The sequence below is a fragment of the Hibiscus syriacus genome, unplaced genomic scaffold (genome assembly GCF_006381635.1).
Source record: "Hibiscus syriacus cultivar Baekdansim isolate YM2019G1 unplaced genomic scaffold, ASM638163v2 tig00110788_pilon, whole genome shotgun sequence".
In the NCBI taxonomy this organism is placed as follows: domain Eukaryota; kingdom Viridiplantae; phylum Streptophyta; class Magnoliopsida; order Malvales; family Malvaceae; genus Hibiscus; species Hibiscus syriacus.
In genome coordinates, this window is record NW_024062863.1 from 941,875 (window position 1) to 966,232 (window position 24,358).

General features: G+C 35.9%; 4 protein-coding genes across 8 annotated transcripts; 3 read left to right on the forward strand and 1 right to left on the reverse strand.

The window, feature by feature from the left end:
* Nucleotides 1-4,533: 4,533 nt before the first annotated feature.
* On the reverse strand, nt 4,534-10,309 carry LOC120140692 (nuclear transport factor 2-like). 2 transcript variants are annotated; one of them, XM_039155667.1, is made up of 9 exons: nt 10,119-10,309; nt 8,074-8,265; nt 7,413-7,710; nt 7,103-7,329; nt 6,838-7,015; nt 6,299-6,420; nt 6,137-6,199; nt 5,130-5,193; nt 4,534-4,926 (listed from the first exon to the last, which is right to left on the reverse strand). In XM_039155667.1, exons 2-9 carry the CDS (start codon nt 8,263-8,265, stop codon nt 4,682-4,684), a joined length of 1,389 nt encoding a protein of 462 aa, XP_039011598.1. In that variant the 5' UTR covers nt 10,119-10,309; the 3' UTR covers nt 4,534-4,681. The 2 variants fall into 2 exon arrangements, with proteins under 2 accessions (XP_039011598.1, XP_039011599.1); XM_039155668.1 differs by lacking the exon at nt 10,119-10,309 and having other exon boundaries at nt 6,137-6,196.
* A 2,948-nt stretch (nt 10,310-13,257) lies between these two features.
* Nucleotides 13,258-17,013, forward strand: LOC120140688. 3 transcript variants are annotated; one of them, XM_039155661.1, is made up of 5 exons: nt 13,258-13,496; nt 13,642-15,525; nt 15,655-16,139; nt 16,249-16,349; nt 16,624-17,013. In XM_039155661.1, the coding sequence occupies exons 1-5, from the start codon at nt 13,322-13,324 to the stop codon at nt 16,874-16,876; spliced, it is 2,898 nt and encodes a 965-aa protein (XP_039011592.1). In that variant the 5' UTR covers nt 13,258-13,321; the 3' UTR covers nt 16,877-17,013. The 3 variants fall into 3 exon arrangements, with proteins under 3 accessions (XP_039011592.1, XP_039011591.1, XP_039011593.1); XM_039155662.1 differs by having other exon boundaries at nt 13,421-13,496; nt 13,642-13,707; nt 13,794-16,139; XM_039155660.1 differs by having other exon boundaries at nt 13,259-13,496; nt 13,642-16,139.
* An 18-nt stretch (nt 17,014-17,031) lies between these two features.
* LOC120140689 lies at nt 17,032-20,016 on the forward strand. Of its 2 annotated transcripts, XM_039155665.1 has the most exons (6): nt 17,032-17,382; nt 17,443-18,460; nt 18,635-18,683; nt 18,772-19,022; nt 19,151-19,246; nt 19,751-20,016. In XM_039155665.1, the coding sequence occupies exons 1-6, from the start codon at nt 17,340-17,342 to the stop codon at nt 19,983-19,985; spliced, it is 1,692 nt and encodes a 563-aa protein (XP_039011596.1). In that variant the 5' UTR covers nt 17,032-17,339; the 3' UTR covers nt 19,986-20,016. The 2 variants fall into 2 exon arrangements, with proteins under 2 accessions (XP_039011596.1, XP_039011594.1); XM_039155663.1 differs by lacking the exon at nt 17,032-17,382 and having other exon boundaries at nt 17,390-18,460.
* Nucleotides 20,017-22,498: 2,482 nt separating this feature from the next.
* On the forward strand, nt 22,499-24,128 carry LOC120140693 (probable UDP-arabinopyranose mutase 2). The gene is made up of 4 exons (XM_039155669.1): nt 22,499-22,884; nt 23,090-23,340; nt 23,517-23,685; nt 23,769-24,128. Exons 1-4 carry the CDS (start codon nt 22,558-22,560, stop codon nt 24,111-24,113), a joined length of 1,092 nt encoding a protein of 363 aa, XP_039011600.1. The 5' UTR covers nt 22,499-22,557; the 3' UTR covers nt 24,114-24,128.
* The last annotated feature ends 230 nt before the right edge of the window (nt 24,129-24,358 follow it).

Sequence of the window (24,358 nt, forward strand, 5' to 3'; positions counted from 1 at the left end):
GTCCTATTTTTTCACCCTAAACCCGAACCCGACCCAACCCTACCTGACCCGAATATCACACTTAAAAAAACCCGACCCGACTCGACTCGAATGTCACACTTAAAAAAGTCAACCCAACTCGAACAAAATAAAGTTTCATCCGACCTGACCCGAATATATGAATTAGAAATCCGACCCGACCCGAAATAATAAAAAAATTATTTAATAAAAACAGTGACTTAATCCGACCCGACCCGAATTATATATATTTTCGGGTCGGTCCGGTTTTTTTCACCCTAAACCCAAACCCGATCCGACCCGACCTGAATATCACACTTAAAAAAACTCGACCCGACTCGACCCGAATATCACACTTAAAAAATCCGACCCTACCAAAATAAAATTTCATCTGACCCGACCCTAATATATGAATTAGAAATCCAACCCGACCCGAAATAATAAAAAAAAATATTTTTATTTAATAAAAACAGTGACTTAATCCAACCCGACCTAAATTATATATATTTTTGGGTCGGTCCGGTTTTTTCACCCTAAACCCGACCCGAATATCACACTTAAAAAAGCTCGATCCGACCCGACCAAAATAAAGTTTCACCCGTCCTGACCCGACCCGATCCGAATATATGAATTAGAAACCCGACACAAAATAATAAAAAAAATATTTTTATTCAATATATGAATAAGTTACCAAATGATTGATGAGGGTAGTATGATCAAATTTCAATTCTCTCCAACAAGGGAATTGAATTCCATCCATTTTTTGATGGAATTCACTTTCCCTCATTTGATGTAATTGAATTCCATCAGAGATTCCATTTTCGTTAAAAAATTTGAACCAAACATAAACATAAAAAAATGATGTAATTGAATTTTAATTTCCACCAACTTCAAAGCTAGGCGGGCGAGATTGAGGCGTCCACAATCAAAATATATTTGCTCTGAAATCTTGTACACGTGTATGTTTTTGGTTGGGCAATGTTTTCCTCGTTGGTAACATGTGGTAATTGTATTAAAAAAATCAGCCCAACGGACCGCCGAGTTTTGGGCCTTTGAAATTTATTACATTTTGATGGACTCCGATTAACTCATATTATAATTTTAAAATAAAATGTTTTCTATTTGATTTTAGGATAAACTACATGCTTAGTACCTAAACTATTAACTTTATTTTATTTTAGTACCTAAACTTTATTATTTTTAAATCTTACCTAACTTTTAGTTTGGATTTCATTTTGATATCTTTCGTTAAAAAATTAACATTATCGTTAAGTTTTTAATGGTGGGTACCAAAATGAAACCTAAACTAAACGTTAGGTATAGCTTTGAAAAAAATAAGTTTGGGTACTAAAATGGAACAAAAGTAATAGTTTAAGTACTAAATGTGTGTAGTTTACCTTTAATTTTAATTATAAAGTTATATAAGTATCAATAAAAATAAATTTTTATTTATCAACTATCAATTAATTCAGTAAGATTAGACTTTAGATGCGTGAAAAATATAAAATTAAAATATAAGTCTATAATAATATATGAAATAATTAATCTGAATTATTCGATCAATGAATCAGATTCTAATAGTTATAAAAAAAATACTATTAGTAAAACAAATTTTTGAGCCATCAAAACTTGGATATTGTCTCAAACTAAAGATTTAATTATGGGTTAAACTATTAATGGTGATATCTTCACATTTATTTATTTTTATGTTAGTTTTATAATTCATATTTGGGATTGTTTCTTATAATATTATTAGCTCCTAAACCTAAATTCCCTCTTTGTGAATTTAATGTATCTTATCACACTATATCTACATCCAAAATTATACCCTTTTTTTTCTTCTTATGTTAGTAAATTATACTACTTTATTAGATTGAATATTTTCATTTTAAGCCCCATTCGACATGGTCTCACCTTTTAAAAAATCTTACTCAATCCGATCAGGAATTATTTTTTAAAAATCTAATATGATAAATCGAAATTTGTCAAATTCAAATCAAATTGTCATCCTTAATCATATAAATAATTACATTATCATGTTCAGTCCTTTAAAAATAATTTTTAATTATTTTATTTAGAAATCATATAATTACATGTAAATTCATTTTAATTATTAAATCTATATAAATAAATACGTTAGCTTTTTGGCGGCTAAAGTTCGTTATTACTATGGATAAAACAGACACACAAATTGCCTACACCAATGGCAGACCCTTCAAATTTTCCCTCTCATCCAACATTTCCTCTCTCTATTCTCTAGTTTACTTTTTTTCTCGATCTTTGTTTTTATTATATTTTTAATTTTTGGATTTCATTGTTTCTGTGTTAGTTGATAAGAGATCGAAAGAAGATTCATTTGATTGCGATTCATCGAAAGGTTATTTGTGTTTTTAAATTTTCAAAGTAAGTTTTGAATTGGTTTTTATCATTTCATTTTGTTAGTTCTTTTTATCATTTGATTCGATTTGTTACTCTATTTGTTTATTCATGTGATTTTGAATTCATATATTCAACAATTATCTACGAGATTTTTTCTTTATTAACGATTAATAAGTGAATTTGTTGAGAAGTTATCCACACCAAACAAGGAATTATGGTTTTCAATGGTTGGATTCTACCCGGAAATTTGTGCAAATAATTCATTCATGTTCATAATTCATTTGTTGTTTTGCTGAAAACAAATAATAGCTTGGAAGTCTTATTTGTGTGTTTAAATTTCAAATTACAGCATGAATTTTTGGTCTTGAGATGGTGAAGGAGTTGAAATTTTTGGCATTGCATCGGCCATGGAATCTGGAAATATGAGTGGAGTTCATGATACCGGCAGTGATTTAAATCTGGACCAAGACGCTACTCCGAGTGAAAATCCTCGAATTTCGGCGGACAAAAAGCCGACAGCCCCCTCTCATTCATCATCACCCGGTGAACATCTGGGTGACTGTAGTGGGGTTACCTCTATTTCCGTAAACAGACAACCCAGTGACAATGATCTGGCCACACCAATTCCTCGAACACCGTCCACTAAACAACCTACCGAAGGCTCGGAGAGGACTCCATCTCACGTCTTTGGTAGAACAACTACTGCAGCTACAAGGGAATGGAGTATGCGTTCCAACGAGTCATTGTTTAGCCTTCACACGGGGAACATGAGTTTCACAACAGAACAATTGAAATTGATATCGAAATCGGGCAAGTTCTGTTGTGGTTATGATTCCACACTTTCCAGTCCTTTGCTGCCGGAAACCCCATGGAACAATATGTCAGCAACTGAATTTGCTAGGCATGGTGGTAACTTGAACCTAAACAGTGAATCATTGCTTAGTATCCGCACAGGGAACATGAGTTTCACAAGCGACCAAATGAATTGGATGTCAAAATCGGGCGAGTTGAATATCTGTTTCGATCCCACAAACTCTGGTCGGCTCCCGGACACTCCATGTAAGAATCAGACAGTGGCTGAAATTAACGAGGGCTGTGATGGAAAAAACGAAGCAGAAGCAACCGACACAGTGGAGAAAGAACCTCGGGTTCGTAAACACAGCGTTAATAAAGAACTATCTCTTTCTATGCCTCGAGATTCAGAAGCAACAGAATCCCAGCATCACGAGGGCGATGTTCATCAAGAGCCAACTGATGCAAGTGTCAAAGCTTTTGCCTTCCCTATGTAAGCTCTCACTTCTCAAACTGAATGTTTTCGGTCTTCGTTTTTAGGTTTCGGGTTTTGATAAATACTTCGTACATTTAAGAAACTGCAGGTATCCTATCGTATTACAGTAACATACTGAATTATTCTTTACTTGTGACAAAGATTGACAGGAGATGCAGATAAAAACGGATCGTCCACACAGAGTACAGAGCAAACCCAACAATCACAGTGCTCCACCACTGAAACCCCAGAGACACTTTCAGAAGCGGCTAACAAAACAGAGACAACCCCAGAAACACCAAAGCTAGGGTCCCCTAAAGAAACCCGAGAGAGCACTTCGGGTAACCCGAAGCCTCAGTCACCTGCAGCAACCAGAAAATGGCTCGCTTGCTTCTCTTGTTGCACCGCCAGTGCCACCCCTTGAAAGAACACTGTATTGGAATCAATGACTCAAATGGCTTAAACATGGTTTGTTTTTCAAGCACTATGGATTCTGTGTTAGTACAAGTTCATAAGGGCTTCTTTCACTGCCTTTCGTGTAGTTCTGCAGTTTTTTTTATTTATTTTGTTATTGCTTTATTCATCGAGTTCAAGAACATGTAGATGCTTCTATCTTAATAGAGTTTATTTAATTTTTCATTTTTCTCACATTATATTTAGTATGAAACAAACATGTATATAGTTAGAATGAAAAACCCCATCAAGTCTGGTTCAAAGAGCTCGAACTTGATTAAAATTTATCCGAACTTCGAGCCACTAATTGCAGTCAAACTCAAGCTTCTTATGGCTAAGATTAGTTACACCGCCTATAATTCACGCATAAGCTATTGTTTGATGCTTTCACGTCAATAAATGTATGTAATAAGGAAAGATTTGAGAGCCATCAAAGATATCAAGGAATATAAAAAATATTTAACTCATTCATAACCGATGAAATTTGTGAAGATAAAAAACTTTGAATCTTTAGCTCCTAATCGTTGTTTATACTGTCAAAAAAATCTGGTCACTTTCTCAGCTAATGTCTGAAAACATATAAAATCAGGGTTTTGGGACCCCACCTTGACGGCCACCCCTTCCGTTCTGATTAGCCCGTTGATAACTGTCTCCGTTCCATCCACCTGGACCTTTGGGTCGACCCGAAAACTCACCCTGGTTTCTGAATTCATTCCTGCGGCTGCCATAGCCTCCTCCTCGGCCACTGCCGAAGTTCCCTCGACCACGGAAACTGTCACTCCGAAAGGCACCTTTACCTGATGCATACCTACCTCTTCCACTGCTAACAACTGCAAAAAGAAGCAGTTTTCTCAAGTATATACACACGAACATATTGCATAATAGCGACCTAGTTGAGAACATATTTGCCTAATCTAAGTACAATCACTGGATCAACTAAAAACTTGAACACATGCAAAAATATTATTAGTAAAAATGGATTTTTTTAATAAATAGTGTCAAAGGCATTTCTTCCAAATGAAATTTGAATTACCTTGGGTACTTGTCCTCTTTTCTTCCACAACGGCTTGATTATCCCCAATTGTAATCGGCGAGGCCTGAAATGCCATTCAGCACAATATTAAATTCAAATAATATTCACATAAAACACCAAGCAGAGGTCCCTGATTAATATCATAGTTAAGTTTAGCCACAAAATCAGTGACAGCTGAGAGAGGGGAAAATAAAGGATGATTGTAATTAAACCTTCGATTTAGAATCTTAGAATTGTAGACCAGGTATACTCATTAGTGTACTTTTTATGACGTCCATTAAATAAAATTTAACATTTTGATTTTTTTAATATTTTAATCCAACTTAATTCAACAAGGCTGCATATAAGTACAAAGTGAAAGATACATAAGGTTAAGGAGAATATCAGATGTAAATGTACAAGACTCGGTAAAGGTGCCTGTTTCATGGCTATATAGTGCCCAGAAGTAGCAAAAGAAATGAAAGAGAAGCCAACTATGTTACTTGGACTCGGAAATGCTAGACACAGGTATGTCCGTATGTGCAATTTTTTTCCTTTATTCCAAGATTTCCATGTACTGAGAGAATCGGAGGAACATATTCACCGTATCAGACTTCAAGTTTGTATCTATTTTTTGGACTAGCTGATTTAATTACATACACAAAAGGTAATGTTTTCTTGACGAAAGTTCTAGATAGAATCATCTAACCAGATACTTCTCAAGTGATCGAAAGGCCCACAATTCAGGCAATCCATTCAATCATACTGTCACTAGGAAGAAATTTGATCAAGGATTTGTGTTCTGTTTCTTGTTTCAGGAAATCCTACAGTTGAAGAGAGCTTAATCTGATAAACAAGTACATTTCTGTTTCAGTCTTAAGAGGAATAAATTAGCATACTCGCCACACATACAGCATTTGTTTGGTAGACTAAAATTGTGAATAGGTGATTGAATGGAAGAGTGACACAATAGTAATCATGATGGCACCACATTTATAACAGGAGTGATAAGAGGTATGAGACGATACCTCGAGTGCACTCTGCACTGAACTCGGAGTCTCAAATTCAACAAAACCAAAAGTAAATCCCTGCTGCAGGAAGCAAGAAACGCATAAAAACAGTAAGAACTGAGAACTTGAACTAGAAATGTCAAAAAGGAAAGAGAAGCCCAAACTGATATCTTAGTTAACCTTATTACTTCTGACTTGGATGCCATTGTGCTTAATGGGCCCAAATTTTTTGAAAGCCTCCTCAAGTTGTGCAGGTGTTGCATTGTAAGGCAAATTCCGCACATATATGGAGTGTCCTTCAGCTTAGGCAACAAAGCACACGAGGTTTATATTTTAAAATAAGAAAGAATACGCATCAAGCATATCAAAGAGAAAAATCAGTATGACATAAAATTAAGCATGCCAAAATCAAGTATGGCATCTTTACTCACTTACTGGATAATTGATTAAAATAGAAAACATTTGGATCTAACTTCATCAATAAAGAAAACAACATATTCGGATAAAAATGTAAGTGTCAAATATCGTTATTTGTTCAAAACGGGTATGTTATTTATTTTTTAAATGTTTCAATGTATTTGGGGGATTAAAAGGTCATATCACCATACCCATGTCCATATGTACGTTGGACACAGATACTTCATGAGAAATGAAGAGTTGGAACAACACAGAGAACAACTGTTCTACTATCATGCGTCATAAATGAAATTAACAATTACCTTCCTCGTTCTCATTGCTACTTTCAACTGCATTATCACTATTAGGAACAGCCACCAATGGTGTTGTTGGAGCAGGTTTTGCAGAAACGGTTGACTGTTGCTCTGCAGGTGCAGCCCTCACATTTCTGGTAGTTACATGGACAGGGGTAGATGATGCACTACCTTTCATCACTTTGACCTAATATACAATTCAGTAAATTCAGTTATACATCAAAAGAACCATCAAAACATGAATAGAGAATAAAAAGAGTTAACATTAACTCACAATTGAAGCATAAGATTTCTTTGGAGCATCTTCTAGAACCGCAGGAGCTGAATCATCAGCCACAACACTCTCATTCTGACTGGCAATGTTTTGGGGTACAACAACCTCCTCTTCAATTACCGATCCTTCCTCCTCATCTGAAGGGTCACAAACTTCAGCACCATTATTAATATCTTCCTCTTCCGGATTAGCTAATGGATCCTCCACAAGATGGTCATGAGAGGGCCCTGGATGCAAAATTTAAAGCAATTCCATGATTTGAGCATAGAGAAAACATAACCAAATTACAAAAAAATGAATCAGGTCAAACCTGGTTCAGGTTTCAGGGCAGATATTGAACCCTGTTCACTGACACCATTAACCGGAACAGTGTTTTGCAACTCCGTGTCTTCAATGTACCTGAAAATGTCATTCAAGACAAAGTAGCCTTTGTCTTGTGGAGCTAGAAAGAAGGTTTGAGTGAATTTCTTTCTAATATTGTCCTTCCCCGTAAAGCATCCAGTTACCACTACAATGACCCCTTTCTCAAAAGAGTCCTGAGCATCCACAGTTTTTATCTCTGCTGCATAGTCCTCGTAATTCAGCGATAGCACCTTCTCATTAATTGCCTGCTCCAGAGAAAACATAAGTAGACTAGTCAATAAAACCATGTTAAAGATAAGTTATGGTTATATAAAAAAAAGTATTCAAATTATAAAATTTAATATTATTATATAAAATGTCTCCAGAAGCAAACACGTGATAAAATATCCATTACTAAAGTTTAACATATGCAACTAAAATGGTATAAATATCCATGTTTTTTGAAGAAATTTTCAATAAACTTTATTACAAATTTTTCAATAACCTGCAACCAGCTTAGTCTAGAAGCATCATCTCCTGCACAGACGCCATACAGTTTTGAATTCTTGATAACAGTATGCTCATGCACGCTCATATAGAAAATTATCTTTACTCCTAACTAAACTTACTTGCATTGTTGTTACTGTAGTCATGTTGCCGTACATATCAGGCCGACTTAAGTGACTTGAATCTTGATAAAATCTATGCACCAGATTTGGTGATTGGTGAAGGATATGGTAATACTGCTCCACGAAAGCATTTCCAACAACTTGAGCACTAGGAGTATGAATATTGGCAGGACTTCCTTCCTGCATGGCCATCTGCACATAATTTTCAAGGAATCAATAAATGAAACTTCAACTAAGGATCGTTTGATGACGACATAAAGGAAACATGAAAAAAGCACTTATTGCAAGTAATATTTAGAAATTACACTAAAACATACAAGTAGGGATCATCAAAATGTTTGCGTAACCCAAAAATGCCGAAGAAATTCGAATATGAATATTCAACTTCTTAGACAACTTTGACCGAAATAAACCATAACATGAAGACATAGAGATGTAAGAAACAAACCCCTTTTTCCACCATAAAACTACCTCACAGTCTAATATATATTTGTTTTAACATAAGTAATTAAAGTCCTCAGCATAAATTCTCAACCATTAAACACTATACTCCAGATTTTCAAGCCATAAACGACTAACCAATAAACACCCATCACTAAAAACAAATTATTTTTAAAAAATAAAAAGGCATGTATATAGTTCTTTCCATCTAAAAGGAACTAAGACTGATTCAAAGCAGAAGGCTCAAAAAAAACTTTACAGAAATGAAAAAGTATGAAACAGATTTAACAACCAAATTCAACAGGAAGATTGGAATTAATCAGAACTGTTTTCTCTGATAAGAATTGTTTGGCCCTCATTGATAAAATAAAAGCAAGGTTGTATCATTGGTCTTCTAAATCCCTCAGTTATGCAGGAAGATTGGAATTAATCAGAACTGTTTTATCTAGTCTTACCAACTACTGGTGTAGACAAATTTTCCTGCCTCATTCTGTTCTTAAAAAGGTTGAACAATTATGTTCACGATTTTTTTGGAAAGGAGCTGATCAAAAAGCATCTAGAGCTAGAGTTAGTTGGCACAATGTTTGTCTCCTGAAATCTGAGGGAGGGCTTGGAATCAAAGATATTAAGACTTGGAACAAAGCTTGTATGCTCCTTCTTATTAAAAAGATTCTCGCAGGTGAAGGTTCACTATGAGTGGCATGGATTAATGCTATGTCCTCAAAGATAAGGACTTCTGGAATATTGATATCCATTCATCTCTAAGCTGGAGCTTAAAGAAACTCCTTAAATTGAGACCAGAGGCTCACCCTATTCTGACAGCTGGAGCTACGAAAGTGAGTGTCATTTGGGAGGCTATTTGGGAAAAGAGACCTCTAGTTCCCTGGCAGAAAATTATTTGGTTCCCTCTGCATATACCTAAGCATAGTTTAATCTCATGGATGGCTTTCCTTGATAGACTTCCTACAAAGGATAGACTCCACCGTATGGGGCTTATCAACGACTGCAAATGTGTGTTTTGTGATGATCCTCTGTAAACAAGAGACCATTTGTTCCTCCTATGTCCTATGGCAGACTTCTTGTGGAAATCATTCTTCTCTCTTTCTGGCCTTCAGTTTATATCTCAAACATGGGATTCTTTTTGTGCGTGGGCAAGTTCTTCTTGGAAAGGAAAATCTCTGCTCACTTCGATTTTGAAGATAGCACTTAATGCTACTATCTACTTTCTGTGGGATGAAAGAAACAAAAGATTGTTTCAAGGCCGATCTAAAAATGCACAAGAACTGTTCCGTGCCATTAAGGATATTGTATGATTACAGTTATGGAATATGAACTTAAATAGAGATGATAATGTTAACATTACTCTTAGTAAGAATTGGGATATAATGTGGTCTTTGATTCTTTTTGTAAGTAGGTTGTTTCACTGTATCCAAACGCTGATTTTTTGTAGCAGGTTTGCTATTAGGGTAATAAAATTAAATTATCCAAAAAAAATCAACAGACAGGCACAATCTTTCAGTCGATTAGCATATCAATCAAATACTGTAGATCAAACGGATATCGACTGGAAAAAATATATGGGATGAAAGCATTATCGAAAGTACCTGATTCGTGGGTGATTTGAGATTAAGATAGAGAGAGCGCGAGAGATATCTGTAAGCGTGAGCTTTCAAACAAAGTAGGGAGTGAGATAGCGAAGCCCCAAAAGCGAATAACGGGATGCTTTGAGTACGAAGCAGGAAATGCAAAGGACAATAGCAAGAAATGCCAGAGAGAAGATACTGAAAATTAAAAATGTGAAAATCTACCGAAAGGTTTTGCTCTGAATTCATCATCGGTGGCAAGTTGTTCACCCATGAAGAGAAACAAAAAAGAAAAATCAAAAGGCATCAAAGACTACCATAGCAAGCTCAATGAAGTCCAAATACAACAAAAATGAGAGTAACATTCAAGAAGCAACCAAAGCAACCACTAAATGTGAAATGTAGGAAACTAGATTAAAAATAAAAACACGAAAAAAATAAGCATGAAAAAAATTATAGTATTTCACAGTGTGAAGAGAAGAACAATCATATGTTTTGATCAATTTAAACTTCGCAGTTGCTCAAAGTAAAAATTCCCTCAGTATCCTCCAATTTTCTAGGCAATCAAACAGACGCCAATACTCAAACATTACGTGAATAAAACTCAAATTTCTAAACAAGGCAACAAAAGATCGAAACAACAGCAAGCAAATCCCACCCCAACTAAAACGACAACACAGATAACGTAACTACCCAGCCCTAGGACACCGGAGCCCTAACACATATTCAGCATCTCGATATGAGCTAGACAAACATAGACATTGTATTTTCTGGATAAATGAAGATAACTGAACTTACAGTAACGTAGAGAAGCCTTCGAAATTGAGCTCGAAAAATCGATCTTGAAGTGTGTCAAAATTGTGGGGAAAAAAACCAAAAAGTTAGGGTTTGAAAGCGAAGGAGATTCTTTTAGCTGAAGAGAGATAAAGTGAATTAATTAGTGCGAAAATTTCCACGATCAGAGAGAGAGAGAGAGAGAGAGGTGAGCAGCGAAATGAGGTTTGGATCCGAAGGTGAGGTTTGAAGCCGAAGCTGAGAGGGATAGAAGAGAGATGGTCGGTTAACCAAATTAAATCAAATCGATTTAGCACACAGTCTCAGTTTTAGCATTTAAAAATTTAATTATTAGAAATAAATATTATTAATCTGAAATATTTTTAATAGAATTTTATTGATATGATGATCTATGATATTAATATGACAATCTATTGTATATGATAACATGAAAGAAGAATTTAAGAGGTTAAATAAAAAATAAAACTTTAAGAATCTATTAACACATATTCAAAATCTTGAGGGGTGTTTGGTTCAAAGATTGTGGGATTCACATACCATGGGAATCTCACATTCCCATGTTTGGTTGGCCGGGAATCTCATTCCCGGTAATGTTTTATTACCAATAATAGATTTTTTGGGATATATTACCGGGAATGTCATTACCTCCCTTCCTTTAGGTATTGTAACATTACCGGCATTTTGGACTAAAATGCCCTTAAATTTTTATTTTTTTTCAAAAATATCAATCTCTGTTATTGAATAATAAAAATTATTCGAAGGTTAAATTACAAATTTATCCTTAAATTATTTTATATTTACAAAAAAAAATCTATAATTAAAATTTTATATGAAGTTCAGGGGTTAAAAATTTTTTACCCTTTCATTAAACCCTTTTTATATTTTTAATTTTATAAAAAAATTATATAAATATTATAAATTTAATTTGTTAAAGAAAATGTATAAATATTTTACAATTTGTAATACTATACAAATATGTAATAAGGACCCTGAGAGTAATACTAAATTATAGAATAATTTTACTCATTTTTGTTGTATTTGGACTTCATTGAGCTTGCTATGGTAGTCTTTGATGCCTTTTGATTTTTCTTTTTTGTTTCTCTTCATGGGTGAACAACTTGCCACCGATGATGAATTCAGAGCAAAACCTTTCGGTAGATTGACTGCCTTAATGCATGGAAATTTATATCCATAATATCGTCTTTTAATTTATGCTTACTTGGTTGTGTTGAGGTGCCATGTAATAAGCTTTGAGAATGCACATGAGTGTGGGCTAGAAAAAGTTCGAATGGAACTAAAGTTATTTGTTATATAGTTCTGGTTTGGTTTCATGAAAATGGCTGACCTATAGTAGTTAACTTGAGGAGAATGTCAAGCTTTGAGAATTTAGATTGATTGCCAAAAAGTGGAGGTTCTATATGAAAAAATGTGTGGTCATTCACATTGTTGACTAATCCGTGGATAATGTGAGATAATTCACCTTTGTTCGGTGTGCTACCGCGCTTTTGGTACTTAGTTCTTCACCTCTTCTTGTTCCATACAGGAAATAGATTTATGTCTCCTTTTGTCTTGGTAGTTTCATACAACAGAATGGAAGGCATCTCTGTTTTCTTTACTTCTAGGTGAAGGAAAGATATTTACATCAAGCATATTTGTTTTACTGGGATAGGGTGAAAATTGAATGTTAATAAGTTATTTCTCTTTTTTCTCAAAATTAAAATAATTATAACATGACTTCTTTTTCACACCGAACTAATATTTTGATTTGGCATCAAAATGAAGAAGCCGCATAAGTCACCATGGGCTTTCAAATAAATAGTGTGGATTTAGGGTATGTTTCTGTCAACTTTGAAGCATGCTCTTTTAAAATGCCAAGCATGATTTATTTTACCGAGAACCAAATAGATATAAATTTAATAAGTGCAAATCTTTCTTGTGTTTTTCATATTGTCAACAAAATTGGTTGCATACTTTATTCAAGGTCTGTTACTGTCAGTTTTAATAATCCAAGAGTAAACACACCCTCGAAATTAAAAGATTTAAAAAAAAAATATTATATGGTTCAAGAATTTTGAGAATTGTTTTATTGAATAAGTTTTATTTGAAGCTTATTAGTTATTGATATTGTGTCCAGCTGCTATTTTATATGTTTGGTGGATTCCCCTTTTTTCGACATTTTAATACTTGTCAGTACACTGTCTTCGGAAATGAAGAAAATAGAAGTGGAATTGTTGCTTTAATTTTTGTTTCCATGAAGATGTGATATGTTGGTTTTATGAATGTAAGATAAGGTTGAGTTTTCAAACTTTTGGTCTCCGTAATGGAATTTCAGGCATGTGAAAACTTTAACATTGTTCTTATTTCTTGCAGGTAGTAATTTTCTTCTCCCAAAATTTTATCTTTGAAATATATTTTGGCTTGGATTACCTATGCCTGGTAATGGAATTGGGGACAGGATCCATAATTTCCTTGGCCAAGAGAGTTTCTCCCAGGACCAGCATCAATCACAGGTTGGCTTAATTAACAGTTTGTGGGTTGGAATCCAGAGACAAGTTGGTGGACCTCTTGTTTCCAGTTTGAAAAATTCAAGTGTTCATCAATTAGGTAATAATTAATGCATTTTGGACTGTTCTAGTTTCTACTTGCTCTGGTACAACAATTATTGTTCCAAGGTCTTAGTTCGTTGTTGTTACATACTTCTAAACCACATTTTAGTTGACACTATAATATTTTCCTTTGGCATTAGCAGAGCCTGACAGAGGACATAGTGGTCAGTCTTCAAGCCTGCTGCATGGGCTGAACTTCACAAAATCAGGTCCAAGGCCTGAAATTGCTAGAACTCAATCAAAAAACCAATCATCAATTGCAAATGGCTATAATCAAGGGCATCAGTCTTTCCAGGCAAGGCAGAAGGAAACAAACTTATTGGGAGTGGATATGGCACCTAGAAGTTTATCAGTTCTTGATTCACCAATAGGAAATGGCCCTGATTTTCATCAAAAGAATCAATTGAGGTTGGAATCCACTGAATCTCGCAAAAATTATGAATTTTTTGGAGCACAACAACAGATTAGTGGACAGCATCCTGTCCAATCATTGAGGCAGCAATCAGGAATGACTGATATGCAGCTGCTACAGAAACATGCTATATTGCGAGAATTACTGAGACAACAACTTCCAAAGTCACATTTTCACCTACCAGAAACAAGGCAGTTGAGCTCTACGGATCAGGTTTCCGCTGTTGCTAGACAGGTATCAGATGGTCTCTGTCCAGTTCCAATCAATGGTGTTCCTGTCCGTGATGCTTTAAATTATACCTGGCAGCCTGTGTACATGTCACCAAATGCAAATTGGCTACAACATGGTGCCTCTTCAGCCATGCAGCGATCCTCTGGTGGACGTATGTTTTCCCCTGAGCAAGGCCAGAAGCATTTGATGGGTTTGGTTCCTCAACAAGTTGATCAATCATTTTATGGGATTTCTACGGGTAGTGCAAGTGGAATTCCACATCAGTACTCTTCTCTCCAACTGGATAAGGGTTTAATGCAGCAGGTGCCAGCCAGCAGTAATTCCTTTCCAGGTAATCAGTATGCTATGTTTTCAGATCAAGTTGGCTTGCAAGATGGAACTTTGGTTTCTAGACAAGGTGATCAGGATAAAAATGTATTTGGTGCTGTGACTGCTCAAGGTTTAAATAGTCTATTTCTTTCAGAAAACTTACAGCAAACGATTATCCGGCCAAAAAATGCAGTGATGCAGGAGTCTCCCCAGAGGAGAGATCATTGCAGTCCTCCAGAAACATCCCTGGAGAAGTCAGCAATTCAGGTTTCCTCCTCCCAGAATGTGGCTACACTGGACCCAACTGAAGAAAAGATTTTGTTTGGTTCAGATGACAGTATGTGGGATGTCTTTGGAAAGAGCACCAACCTGGGTTCAGCGTTGGATAGTACAGAGTCTTTAGGGGGATTTCCTTCTCTGCAAAGTGGAAGTTGGAGTGCTCTTATGCAGTCTGCTGTAGCAGAAACATCCAGTAACGATATAGGGGTACAGGAAGAGTGGATTGGTTTAGATTTGCAGAATTGCGAACCTCCAAGTGGAAGCATGCCAGCATCAATTTTCAATGATGGCAGCAAACAGCAATCCCCTTGGGCTTATGACAACTTCCACAATGCCTTGACACTGAGCTCTAAACCTTTACCCATGTCTATAGGTGTCAATATCAATCTTGACTTTTGTAGTGTTTCTGAGGTTCAGCAATTAGGAGCCCAGATTGCAAATGAACAGACAAGGAGAATGAAAAATGATTCCCCTCGTAGATTTGTTCAACAATCAACAGAAGAACGAAGCAAATGGTTATATCAGAGCCCTCAACAAAAGCATGTAGCTGAAAGTGTTCAATGCTTAGGGAATGTTGCTCAGGGTCCTAATGTGCAAGTAAGTGCAAAGAGCATTTCAAATTCCCAAGGAATAGCTGCATATGATCCTCGTGGTCAGATTCACAATAAGCCAAACAACTGGAACTTCATTGAATCTGCATCACATGGTGGTGGTGCCATTGCAAAAAGTCGAGATACTGAAAGCTCATTGCAACGTTCTCAGAATAATGATAACGGAGGTTCTATGTATGCGACAGGTCATGGTTCTGCTCTTGATCGTCCTGTTCCTTATTCTAATATTGAATCACGGAATGTGAATTCTGGCTTCGGAAGCCCAGAAGTGAATAAGGAAGGTTTTGATCAGGGCAACATTGCCGCAATAACAGATTCAAGAACAAGACGGGTCACCAATGAGAGTAGCCAGCAACTTCCAAACAGCCAAAATCTTATTCTCTGGAGAAGTATTAATTCTAAAGTAAACTCTGGACAAAGCGGGGTGCAAGCAGAATATCAGCAAAATCTGTATAAGATCCCTCAAACTTTGGATTCATCTGGAAATAATTATTTGGAGAAGGGAGTGTCTGAAACAAATATGGATAACCTTAGTGTAAAAGAAAACTCAAGTGACAGTATTCGCTCTAACTTATCCCAGCATACGTCCACCAGTGGCATTAGAGACAATGTCTGGTTAGATGCGAATGATCCACTGGGAGGAAAACAGAAGTCATCTGTTCAAGCTAGTCATAAGCCTTATAGAACCTGTAAATTTCAGTATCATCCTATGGAGGATCTGGATTCAGAGGTTGAACCTTCTTATGGGCAGTCAAAATATACTTGTCATGCTGCTGGAGAGTCTACAGACACTGAGAAGGTTAGTTTCTTTGCTCGGTCATATATGTAAATAGCGTGAAATTTCCAACTTCCTTTGTTTGGTCATTCTTTTATCAACTTTTTTCTCTGCATATGGGGATTGTTTTCAGGGCATTCAAGCAGATGAGGTACCTTCCAAAAGTTCAAACCGTTGTTCTGCGCCTGAGAAATCTTTTGTTGGTTTTGTGCCAAACAAGACAGCACCAATTAGGTAGGTGAATATTTGTGGTTCTCAATCTTTAGCTTGACTTGAACATTGATTTTCTCAAATTTTATTATGGATGTAACTTAGATGTAAGAAATTGTTTGAATTGTATTACTATGATAGGAAAAACTCATTCACCATCATCATCATCATCATCATTTGGTATTTGAAATTTTGTTTTATTTGGTACTGCCAGCTCTTCTGCTTTCCTTATTATTACTTTTGTGCTGGTTTCCTCTTTTTTCCTTTTTTGTGCACCGAGTATTCCAAATTTTTGCAGTAAAAATATGTTAGAGCTTTTTCAAAAGGTCGATCAGACAAGGGAACATGGTACTGCAACACACTTAAGCTCTTCTGATCGCAATCAATCATCTGAAATGCCAGATGCAGAAACTTCTGATGGATCAGTAGGCCAGTTCGAGTATAATAAACCTTCTGCATCTCAGGGTTTTGGTTTAAAACTGGGTCCTCCATCTCGAAGGTTCACTGTTCTGGATCAAGTAATTTCATCTGAGTTCTCTGCAAGGAGTTAATTCTTTAAATTCGGTTCATGTCTCTTCTGAGTTAGGAAGGAAGGATCATACATGGGTGGGTCCAACAGCTTCTATTCAGTCCTCAACTCATGGAGCAACCCGTGAAGATACTAGGAATAAAGGCTCACAACATAATATCCAGGAAAACGTCTGTTGGATTTACCTCTGGTTATCCTTATTTGAAAGGTCATATTCAAAGCCTGCATGCTATTGGTGCCAGTAGACAAGTAACACCCGATGAATCTTTCAATGCAACTTTTGATGGGTTGGCATCTCATTTGAAGCAGATTGATGACTCTTCTGAGAGAGCTCAAACTATTCGATTGGGAATGAAATCAGCACCTCATATACCCAAAACTTCTCCCGATAATGACTTTTCTTCCGAGACTTCTTTCCCAAGTAGTTCCACTGGCAACCAAAACCATGCACGTGATCCAGCCCTCAGTTTCCAGTGTTGGAGGCTATGTCAGTTTCTCAACCATATGCTGCTGAATCTTCTCAGCAAGATGCTTTAACGAAAATGCTGAATGTACGGACCAGTGTCTCATCCCCAGAACATCTATTAGGAGCTAAATTTTCTCTGACCTTGCAAAATTTGTTGGATCCCCATAGTAACTCGGGAACAACTCTTCCCGGAACAGAGAAGCTAGATGATCAAATTGCTCAGACAGGAAATAGTAGCCAATCTGAGTTCCATGCAGACTGTGCTAAACCACAAAGCTTTGTTGGAGAAGAGAAACCAGCAAAAGCCCAGCTGGTATTGCAGAAGAATAATGAGATCCAAAATCCTGCAAGTATGCCAAAGGAAATTGAAGCTTTTGGCCGTTGTTTAAGACCAAACTATTCCTTGTTGCATCAGGTGCAGGCTATGAAAAATACAGAGGTTGATCCTAGTGATAGGAGTGTTAAAAGATTTAAAGGTCCACCTTCAGACTCTAGGTTGGATGCTCAGCAGTTAAGTTCCCAAGGCGTGGAGCAATTATCTTATGTATCAAATTCTATGATGGAAGATGCCCTGGTTGGTCGTCCTTTAATTCCTTCTGGAGATTCTCAAATTCGAAGCTCTTTACCAAATACAGGAGATAACCATGAGACACATTTGTCTGCTAATACTATGCTGCCATTTGTTCGGAATGTTTCCCAACATTTCTCCAATTCTGATAATTCAACTGCTAATATCAGTGGTCAACACTCTTGGATCAGTCCCCAGATGGCTCCATCCTGGTTTGATCAGTATGGGGCAATTAAAAATGGGAAAATGTTGCCCATATATGATGCTCGGAAAATTGCCATTATGAATGCTACAGAAAAAGCATTCATTGTTGGTCAGTCTTCTGACAGTTTGCATGTCCATACAAGTGAGCAGTTTACTACTGCCACTGATACTAGTCCTCTGGAAAAAGTCCGGCAAAGCTCAAATTTTATGCCAATAGCAAGTGAGTTTATCTCCCCTCAATCACTGCCACCTGATATTGTGAACCAGAATTTGGTTGTGAGAAGAAAGAAGCTCAAAAGTATGATATACGAGTTTCTACCATGGCATAAAGAAGTGACCCAGGGTTCTCAAGGGCCTCAGGACATCAGGTGAGTGGAGTCAATATTCCATTTCTTGCAATTGCTTTTTACATTATGCATATTAATGATCCAAAATGCTATAACATTTCTGAATGGTAATTTGCTAAAACGCAAAAACTGATTGCTATCTTTTCTCATCATCGTCGTGTTTTTCCTCTTTTTGGACTTGTCTGTTGACTACAGTGTGGCAGAAGGGGAGTGGGCTCATGCAGCAAGTCAATTGATTGAGAAGGTGTGTTCAATGTCAACTATCTTGAATATTTGTTATTCCATCTTAAAACTCTGACAGTTCTCAGCTTACACATTGGTTTTAATTGCAGGTTGAAAATGAATCTGAAAATTTTGAAGATTGGTGGCCACCAGTGCTTAGATCAAAAAGAAGGATTGTTTCAACCACACAGCTTATGCAGCAGCTCCTCCGTGCTCCTCCTAGGGTAGTTCTTTCTGCAGATGCCATCAAAAACTATGAGACTCTGGCCTATTTTGTTTCTAGATCAGTTTTAGGAGATGCATGCAGCACGGCATATATACCTGAAAGTGATACAGCTGCTCCTCCTGAGAGTGTAAGCATGTAAGTACTGGTTAATCAATTTTGAAATCCTTGAGCTCTGCTTTTATTGTCTCTCATATGGGGATCTTTTTTATTAGCATATTATCTTGTAACGTTTTTTTCCTCATTATCTGTCTTTCTGCTTTTAGTCTCTCTGAAAAGCTTAGGGAGGAGAGAAATCAATCCATCTTAAAGGCTGCAGAAGAGTTTATCATCAGGGCAAAGATGCTGGAAAATGTTTTACAGTGGTAACTTCCATAAACTTTTTACCAGTATCTTCGTGCATAATATCTTATCTAGTTTACCGTATACGTTTATGAATCTTGAAGTTCAACATTGTGGTAAGAAGTTCCGTCACAGCTCATCCATTTGATGCAAACTGCTTTAAAGTTGCAATTGAATAGTTAATGTGAGTTCTGGAAAAAGGGTGTTTGTGTACAAAATAAACACTAGGATTACAAAATCTAGTTCCATCCCCTATTTGAATTTCAGTCTATTCCAGGATTCAGCCATGAGCCCATGACTTGCATTATTACGTGTGGTTCGTTGATTTGCTTTATTTAAGAAGATTTTGATTAGGGCTAGACTGAACCTGGTAATTTATGCATTCTCGTCATTTATTATGCCGCGTCTAATATTGCCAAGTCTAGATTATTTTCTTTAGTTTGTTTCCTGATGCGGTATTTATGGTTTTGCCCTAACCTCATCATGATTATGACCTTGTGTCTAATATTTGCTCTGTATTTAAGCAGTCTGGGCAAAAGAGCCTCAATCTTGGACTTAAGACTGGAATGTCAGGATCTAGAGAAGGTTTCAGTCATCAATCGTTTCGCCAAGTTCCATAGCCGGGGGCAAGCTGATGGGGCTGAGACCTCATCATCCTCGAATGTAATTACGAGCTCTCACAAATTCTCCCAAAGATATGTTATCGCACTACCGATCCCTAAGAATCTCCCTGGTAGGGTACAATGTCTTTCGCTTTGATTATTAGTTGATCCCCACCCTTTTTTTTTTGGCTTTTCTTACTATGCTCCAAGTTCTTTTGCCCCTAATCGAAGCAAAGAAATGAAAATGTAGGATAAGAATCTCTTTGATCTTTTCACATTGTAGGCCATTGATGCTACACAATTCCTGAGAAATTCTTCTTGCTGATCAGAGTAAGCATTTGATTTCTTGTGGTTGTATGTATGCACGCATGCAATATGTATGAACAAATAATAAACTCGGTTCAGTGGTTGGATCAAATTGATGGAATGTTTTAAGTAACAAGGATCAAATGTGTTATTGTCCCGATTAGGACAAAATTGATTAAATGTAAAAGTAATAATGACTAAATGTGTTATTATATAAATTTAGTTAGTTTATCACGTAAGCAATTTTGTTAACAGTTAATAATCAGTGGTTTGCCTAAAATCAAAATGAAAGATGAGTGATTTATTTTATAAAAAAAAATTGTTCAGTGATTAAAACAGAATCGATCATGACCCTAGAATGGTTTTTGAAAAGAAAATACAGTTTCTCTTCTTGCCTTCACTTCTTCCTTCGATCCAAACAAATTATTCTGCCATAATAAATAGGCATAATGCCAAAGATAGCCCTTACCGTTTATTGAAATGGCTATTTTGACTCTTATTATCTTTCTTTAGAACATTTTGGTCTTCGATGTTTCATTTTGAGACAAAAAGTTCCTTCTATAGATGAAAATCATTAGTTAACACATAATTAATGTTTTAAAATATGAGTTTTTTTAACTTAAAATGAAATGTTAACGGCTAAAATGTTAAAGGAAAAAAGAATAAGGGATAAAGTGACCATTCTGTCAAATGTTAGCTGACTTTTTGCCTTAAAATGAAACATTGGAGACTAAAATTTTCCAAAAAATAGAATAGGGGTAAAATGACTATTTTAATAAATGTTGGGAGCTAATTTTAGTATTATGCCTAATAATTATTGTAAAATTTTCAATGAATGTTATTTTTAAATTACATTTTACAATCAAGTAATTTGATTAAAAAGTATTTTTATCTACATTATTTAGTTATGGGTAAATTACATGTTTAGTACTTATATTATTACTTTTATTCTATTTTGGTATCAAAACTTTATTTTTTTCAAAGTCATACTAACGTTTAATTTAAACTTCAATTTAGTACTCATTGTTAAAAACTTAATAGAATTATTGATGTGATATTTTTTGATTATTATGTGGTATTATTTTATAGTGATACATCAATTTTATGATTAAATTTTAACTGTAAGATACTAAAATAAATTTAAATTAAATATTATGTTTTAAAAAAATAAAATTTACATATCAAAACAAACCAAAATAATAGTTTAGACATGTAGTTCACCCTTTATTTGTTTGTTCATCGTGGAAATTGAAAGCAGAGACTTTTTTTCCCCAGTTCCCGCCCATCTACTACCAAAAAGATCCAGCACGTGTCTGAAAATCAAAGAAAGTTGACCTTCCTCTGCTATTGTGCCACGTATTCTCCGGTGGCCCAACTTTTTCGTTGTTCCTTTAACTATAAAAGTCTCCCCACCGGCGAATTTCAATTTGAATTTGAATTTGGAATTTAGTCGCCCCCACGTTGATTTAAACTTTCGGACACGTCACCGTGTCGGTCTCGCACTATTACAATTTTCTTTTACTGCTAATAAATAATAATAAAAATGTAGAGTATAAATTTTAATTACGAATTTGTAAATACAATTTTAGAATTATTAAATAATACGATAAAGTATACAAATGGTCTCTCATATTGTGTTACTTTGTTGGTTCTTCAACTATTAAAAATTATAAAATATTATTTTGATAAATCTATTGACTATTAAAAGTTATAAAATAATAATTTAATTATTTATATATTTCAAACTTGTCATTTTTTAATAAAAATTTGAATATCTTTTGAGCTATATGTTAACATATTGACTATGATATGATAAAATATGATCTTAGAATTGTCTAAGTTGTATTTTTTTATAGGCTCTTTGTTTATATTATGTCATCGAGTTAGTGCTCGAAACATTATGATGTCGAGTCAGTGCTTGAAAGCAACAAACGTACTAATAGATATCATTAAAATATAATTTTATTATATCCTAATCAACATGTTAACGTCTAGTTCAGACGATTGTCAATTTTTTTAATAGAAAAGGATAATTTTGGAAAATATAAATAGTCGGTGATTATTTTATATCTTTTAATAGTCGATGACTCAATAAAATAACGTCTTATAATTAGAAAACTATTTTGTAACTTTTGATATTTAGATGATTTAATAAATTAACGCCCTATAATCGATTGATCATTTGTGTAATTTACCCGGATAATATATAAATCGAGCCGGACCTTCGGAGACTATGGACAGGTGTACACGTGAATTAAGCTGTTTTCTTACAAACAGTCACGTTATTTCTTCGCACGTGCCATAAGTGTCGTATAATTCCCTCCTTTATAACATATGGCCGCATCCCATATTCCCCATCTATTCTCAGCTTTGCCTTGCTTCACTCTGCTTTTCTTTTGCTCTGAAACTCCAAGTTCTCATCAATGGCGGATCCAGCGACTATCTTTCCAGCTCCTCTGTTGAAAGACGAGCTTGACATCGTGATTCCCACCATTCGGAACTTGGATTTCTTGGAGATGTGGAGACCGTTTTTCCAGCCTTACCATCTCATCATAGTTCAAGACGGCGATCCTTCGAAGACCATCAAAGTCCCCGAAGGATTCGGTTTTGAGCTTTACAACAGGAACGACATCAACAGGATTTTGGGTCCTAAAGCTTCTTGTATCTCGTTCAAGGATTCTGCTTGTAGGTGCTTTGGCTACATGGTTTCCAAGAAGAAGTACATTTATACCATCGACGATGATTGTTTCGTAAGCTCAACATTTTATTAAATTCTTTTAATCTGTCGTATTTTCAGAGATCTGAGTTTCAATCAACTATTGAAATTCGAAATTGGGTTTATTTTATTTTCACTGTTTTTCATGCGGATTTTAAGCTTTAGATCTTGATGTGATATTTCAATGTTTTGTTTATAGATCTTGACTTGATTTTTGAATCTGAATGGTTTTTTTACAGGTTGCTAAAGATCCATCTGGAAATGACATTAATGCATTGGAGCATCACATAAAGAACCTCTTGAGTCCGTCCACTCCGTTTTTCTTCAACACCCTATACGATCCGTACCGGCCTGGTGCGGATTTTGTCCGCGGGTACCCGTTCAGTCTTCGGGAGGGTACTCCCACCGCTGTGTCTCACGGTCTCTGGCTCAACATCCCGGATTATGATGCACCGACTCAGCTTGTCAAGCCTCTTGAGAGGAACACCAGGTAATACATATAACTTTCAATGTTGATGATCCCTAGCAGAGAAATCTAGAATGGAAAATCGATTCGAATCGTAGTGGTTTTTGTTTGATTCATTATTTAAATGTATTTGTTCGATTCATTATTTATGTTTGGTTTGCTTTAGTCTAAGACTAAATCATGTCTAAAATTCCGATCAGGTATGTCGATGCTGTTATGACAATACCGAAAGGAACCATCTTTCCCATGTGTGGTATGAACCTCGCATTCAACCGTGAATTGATCGGCCCAGCAATGTACTTCGGACTCATGGGTGATGGCCAGCCTATTGGACGATACGACGATATGTGGGCTGGCTGGTGCACTAAGGTACCTTATCTTTGTTGCTACGGCCGTATATATGCTTCCTATTAAACCGCAGCCGTTAATCATATTTCCGTGTTATTACGCAGGTTATTTGCGATCATCTCGGATTGGGAGTGAAGACGGGATTACCATACATTTGGCACAGCAAAGCGAGCAACCCGTTCGTGAATCTTAAGAAAGAATACAAAGGGATTTATTGGCAAGAAGAGTTGATCCCGTTCTTCCAATCGATTACCCTCCCGAAGGATTGCACCAGCGTTCAAAAATGCTACGTGGAACTTGCCAAACAGGTGAAGGAGAAACTCGGCAAGGTCGACGACTACTTCAACAAGCTTGCAGATGCTATGGTGACATGGATTGAAGCATGGGATGAACTCAACCCATCAGGCGCAACCAAATCTGCCGAGTTGCCTAATGGTGCTTCTGCATAAACTCTCCTCACTTAGAACAGCTAGCGTTCCGTTTAGCTGCCAGCGGCTCGTATCTCAATGCCGATCATACATTTTTGTCCGATCTCTTGCATTAAAGCTTGGGATGATTATTTATTTACCATATTACTGAGTTTAGAAATCGATTGTCTGTCTTTTGCTTTTAGATTTGGTGGGTTATTATTGAGAGATTATTTCCCTTAAATATTCATATTGGATTTCATGTCCGTTTGTATCCAAAAATATTC

What these genes read in the sequence shown, in the direction of transcription:
- LOC120140692 (XM_039155667.1), bottom strand. Translation starts at nt 8,265, where the DNA reads ATGGCCATGCAGGAAGGAAGTCCTGCCAATATTCATACTCCTAGTGCT. An exon ending in TGCCCTGAAACCTGAACCAG is followed by an intron (nt 7,330 to 7,412) that starts GTTTGACCTGAT and finishes TTTTGCATCCAG; the next exon opens with GGCCCTCTCATGACCATCTT. An exon ending in AGAAATCTTATGCTTCAATT is followed by an intron (nt 7,016 to 7,102) that starts GTGAGTTAATGT and finishes ATTGTATATTAG; the next exon opens with GTCAAAGTGATGAAAGGTAG.
- LOC120140688 (XM_039155660.1), top strand. Translation starts at nt 13,322, where the DNA reads ATGCCTGGTAATGGAATTGGGGACAGGATCCATAATTTCCTTGGCCAA. An exon ending in TTCAAGTGTTCATCAATTAG is followed by an intron (nt 13,497 to 13,641) that starts GTAATAATTAAT and finishes TGGCATTAGCAG; the next exon opens with AGCCTGACAGAGGACATAGT. An exon ending in AGTCTACAGACACTGAGAAG is followed by an intron (nt 16,140 to 16,248) that starts GTTAGTTTCTTT and finishes GATTGTTTTCAG; the next exon opens with GGCATTCAAGCAGATGAGGT.
- LOC120140689 (XM_039155663.1), top strand. Translation starts at nt 17,397, where the DNA reads ATGCTGAATGTACGGACCAGTGTCTCATCCCCAGAACATCTATTAGGA. An exon ending in CAAGGGCCTCAGGACATCAG is followed by an intron (nt 18,461 to 18,634) that starts GTGAGTGGAGTC and finishes TGTTGACTACAG; the next exon opens with TGTGGCAGAAGGGGAGTGGG. An exon ending in CCTCCTGAGAGTGTAAGCAT is followed by an intron (nt 19,023 to 19,150) that starts GTAAGTACTGGT and finishes TTCTGCTTTTAG; the next exon opens with TCTCTCTGAAAAGCTTAGGG.
- LOC120140693 (XM_039155669.1), top strand. Translation starts at nt 22,558, where the DNA reads ATGGCGGATCCAGCGACTATCTTTCCAGCTCCTCTGTTGAAAGACGAG. An exon ending in CCTCTTGAGAGGAACACCAG is followed by an intron (nt 23,341 to 23,516) that starts GTAATACATATA and finishes AATTCCGATCAG; the next exon opens with GTATGTCGATGCTGTTATGA. An exon ending in GGGCTGGCTGGTGCACTAAG is followed by an intron (nt 23,686 to 23,768) that starts GTACCTTATCTT and finishes GTTATTACGCAG; the next exon opens with GTTATTTGCGATCATCTCGG.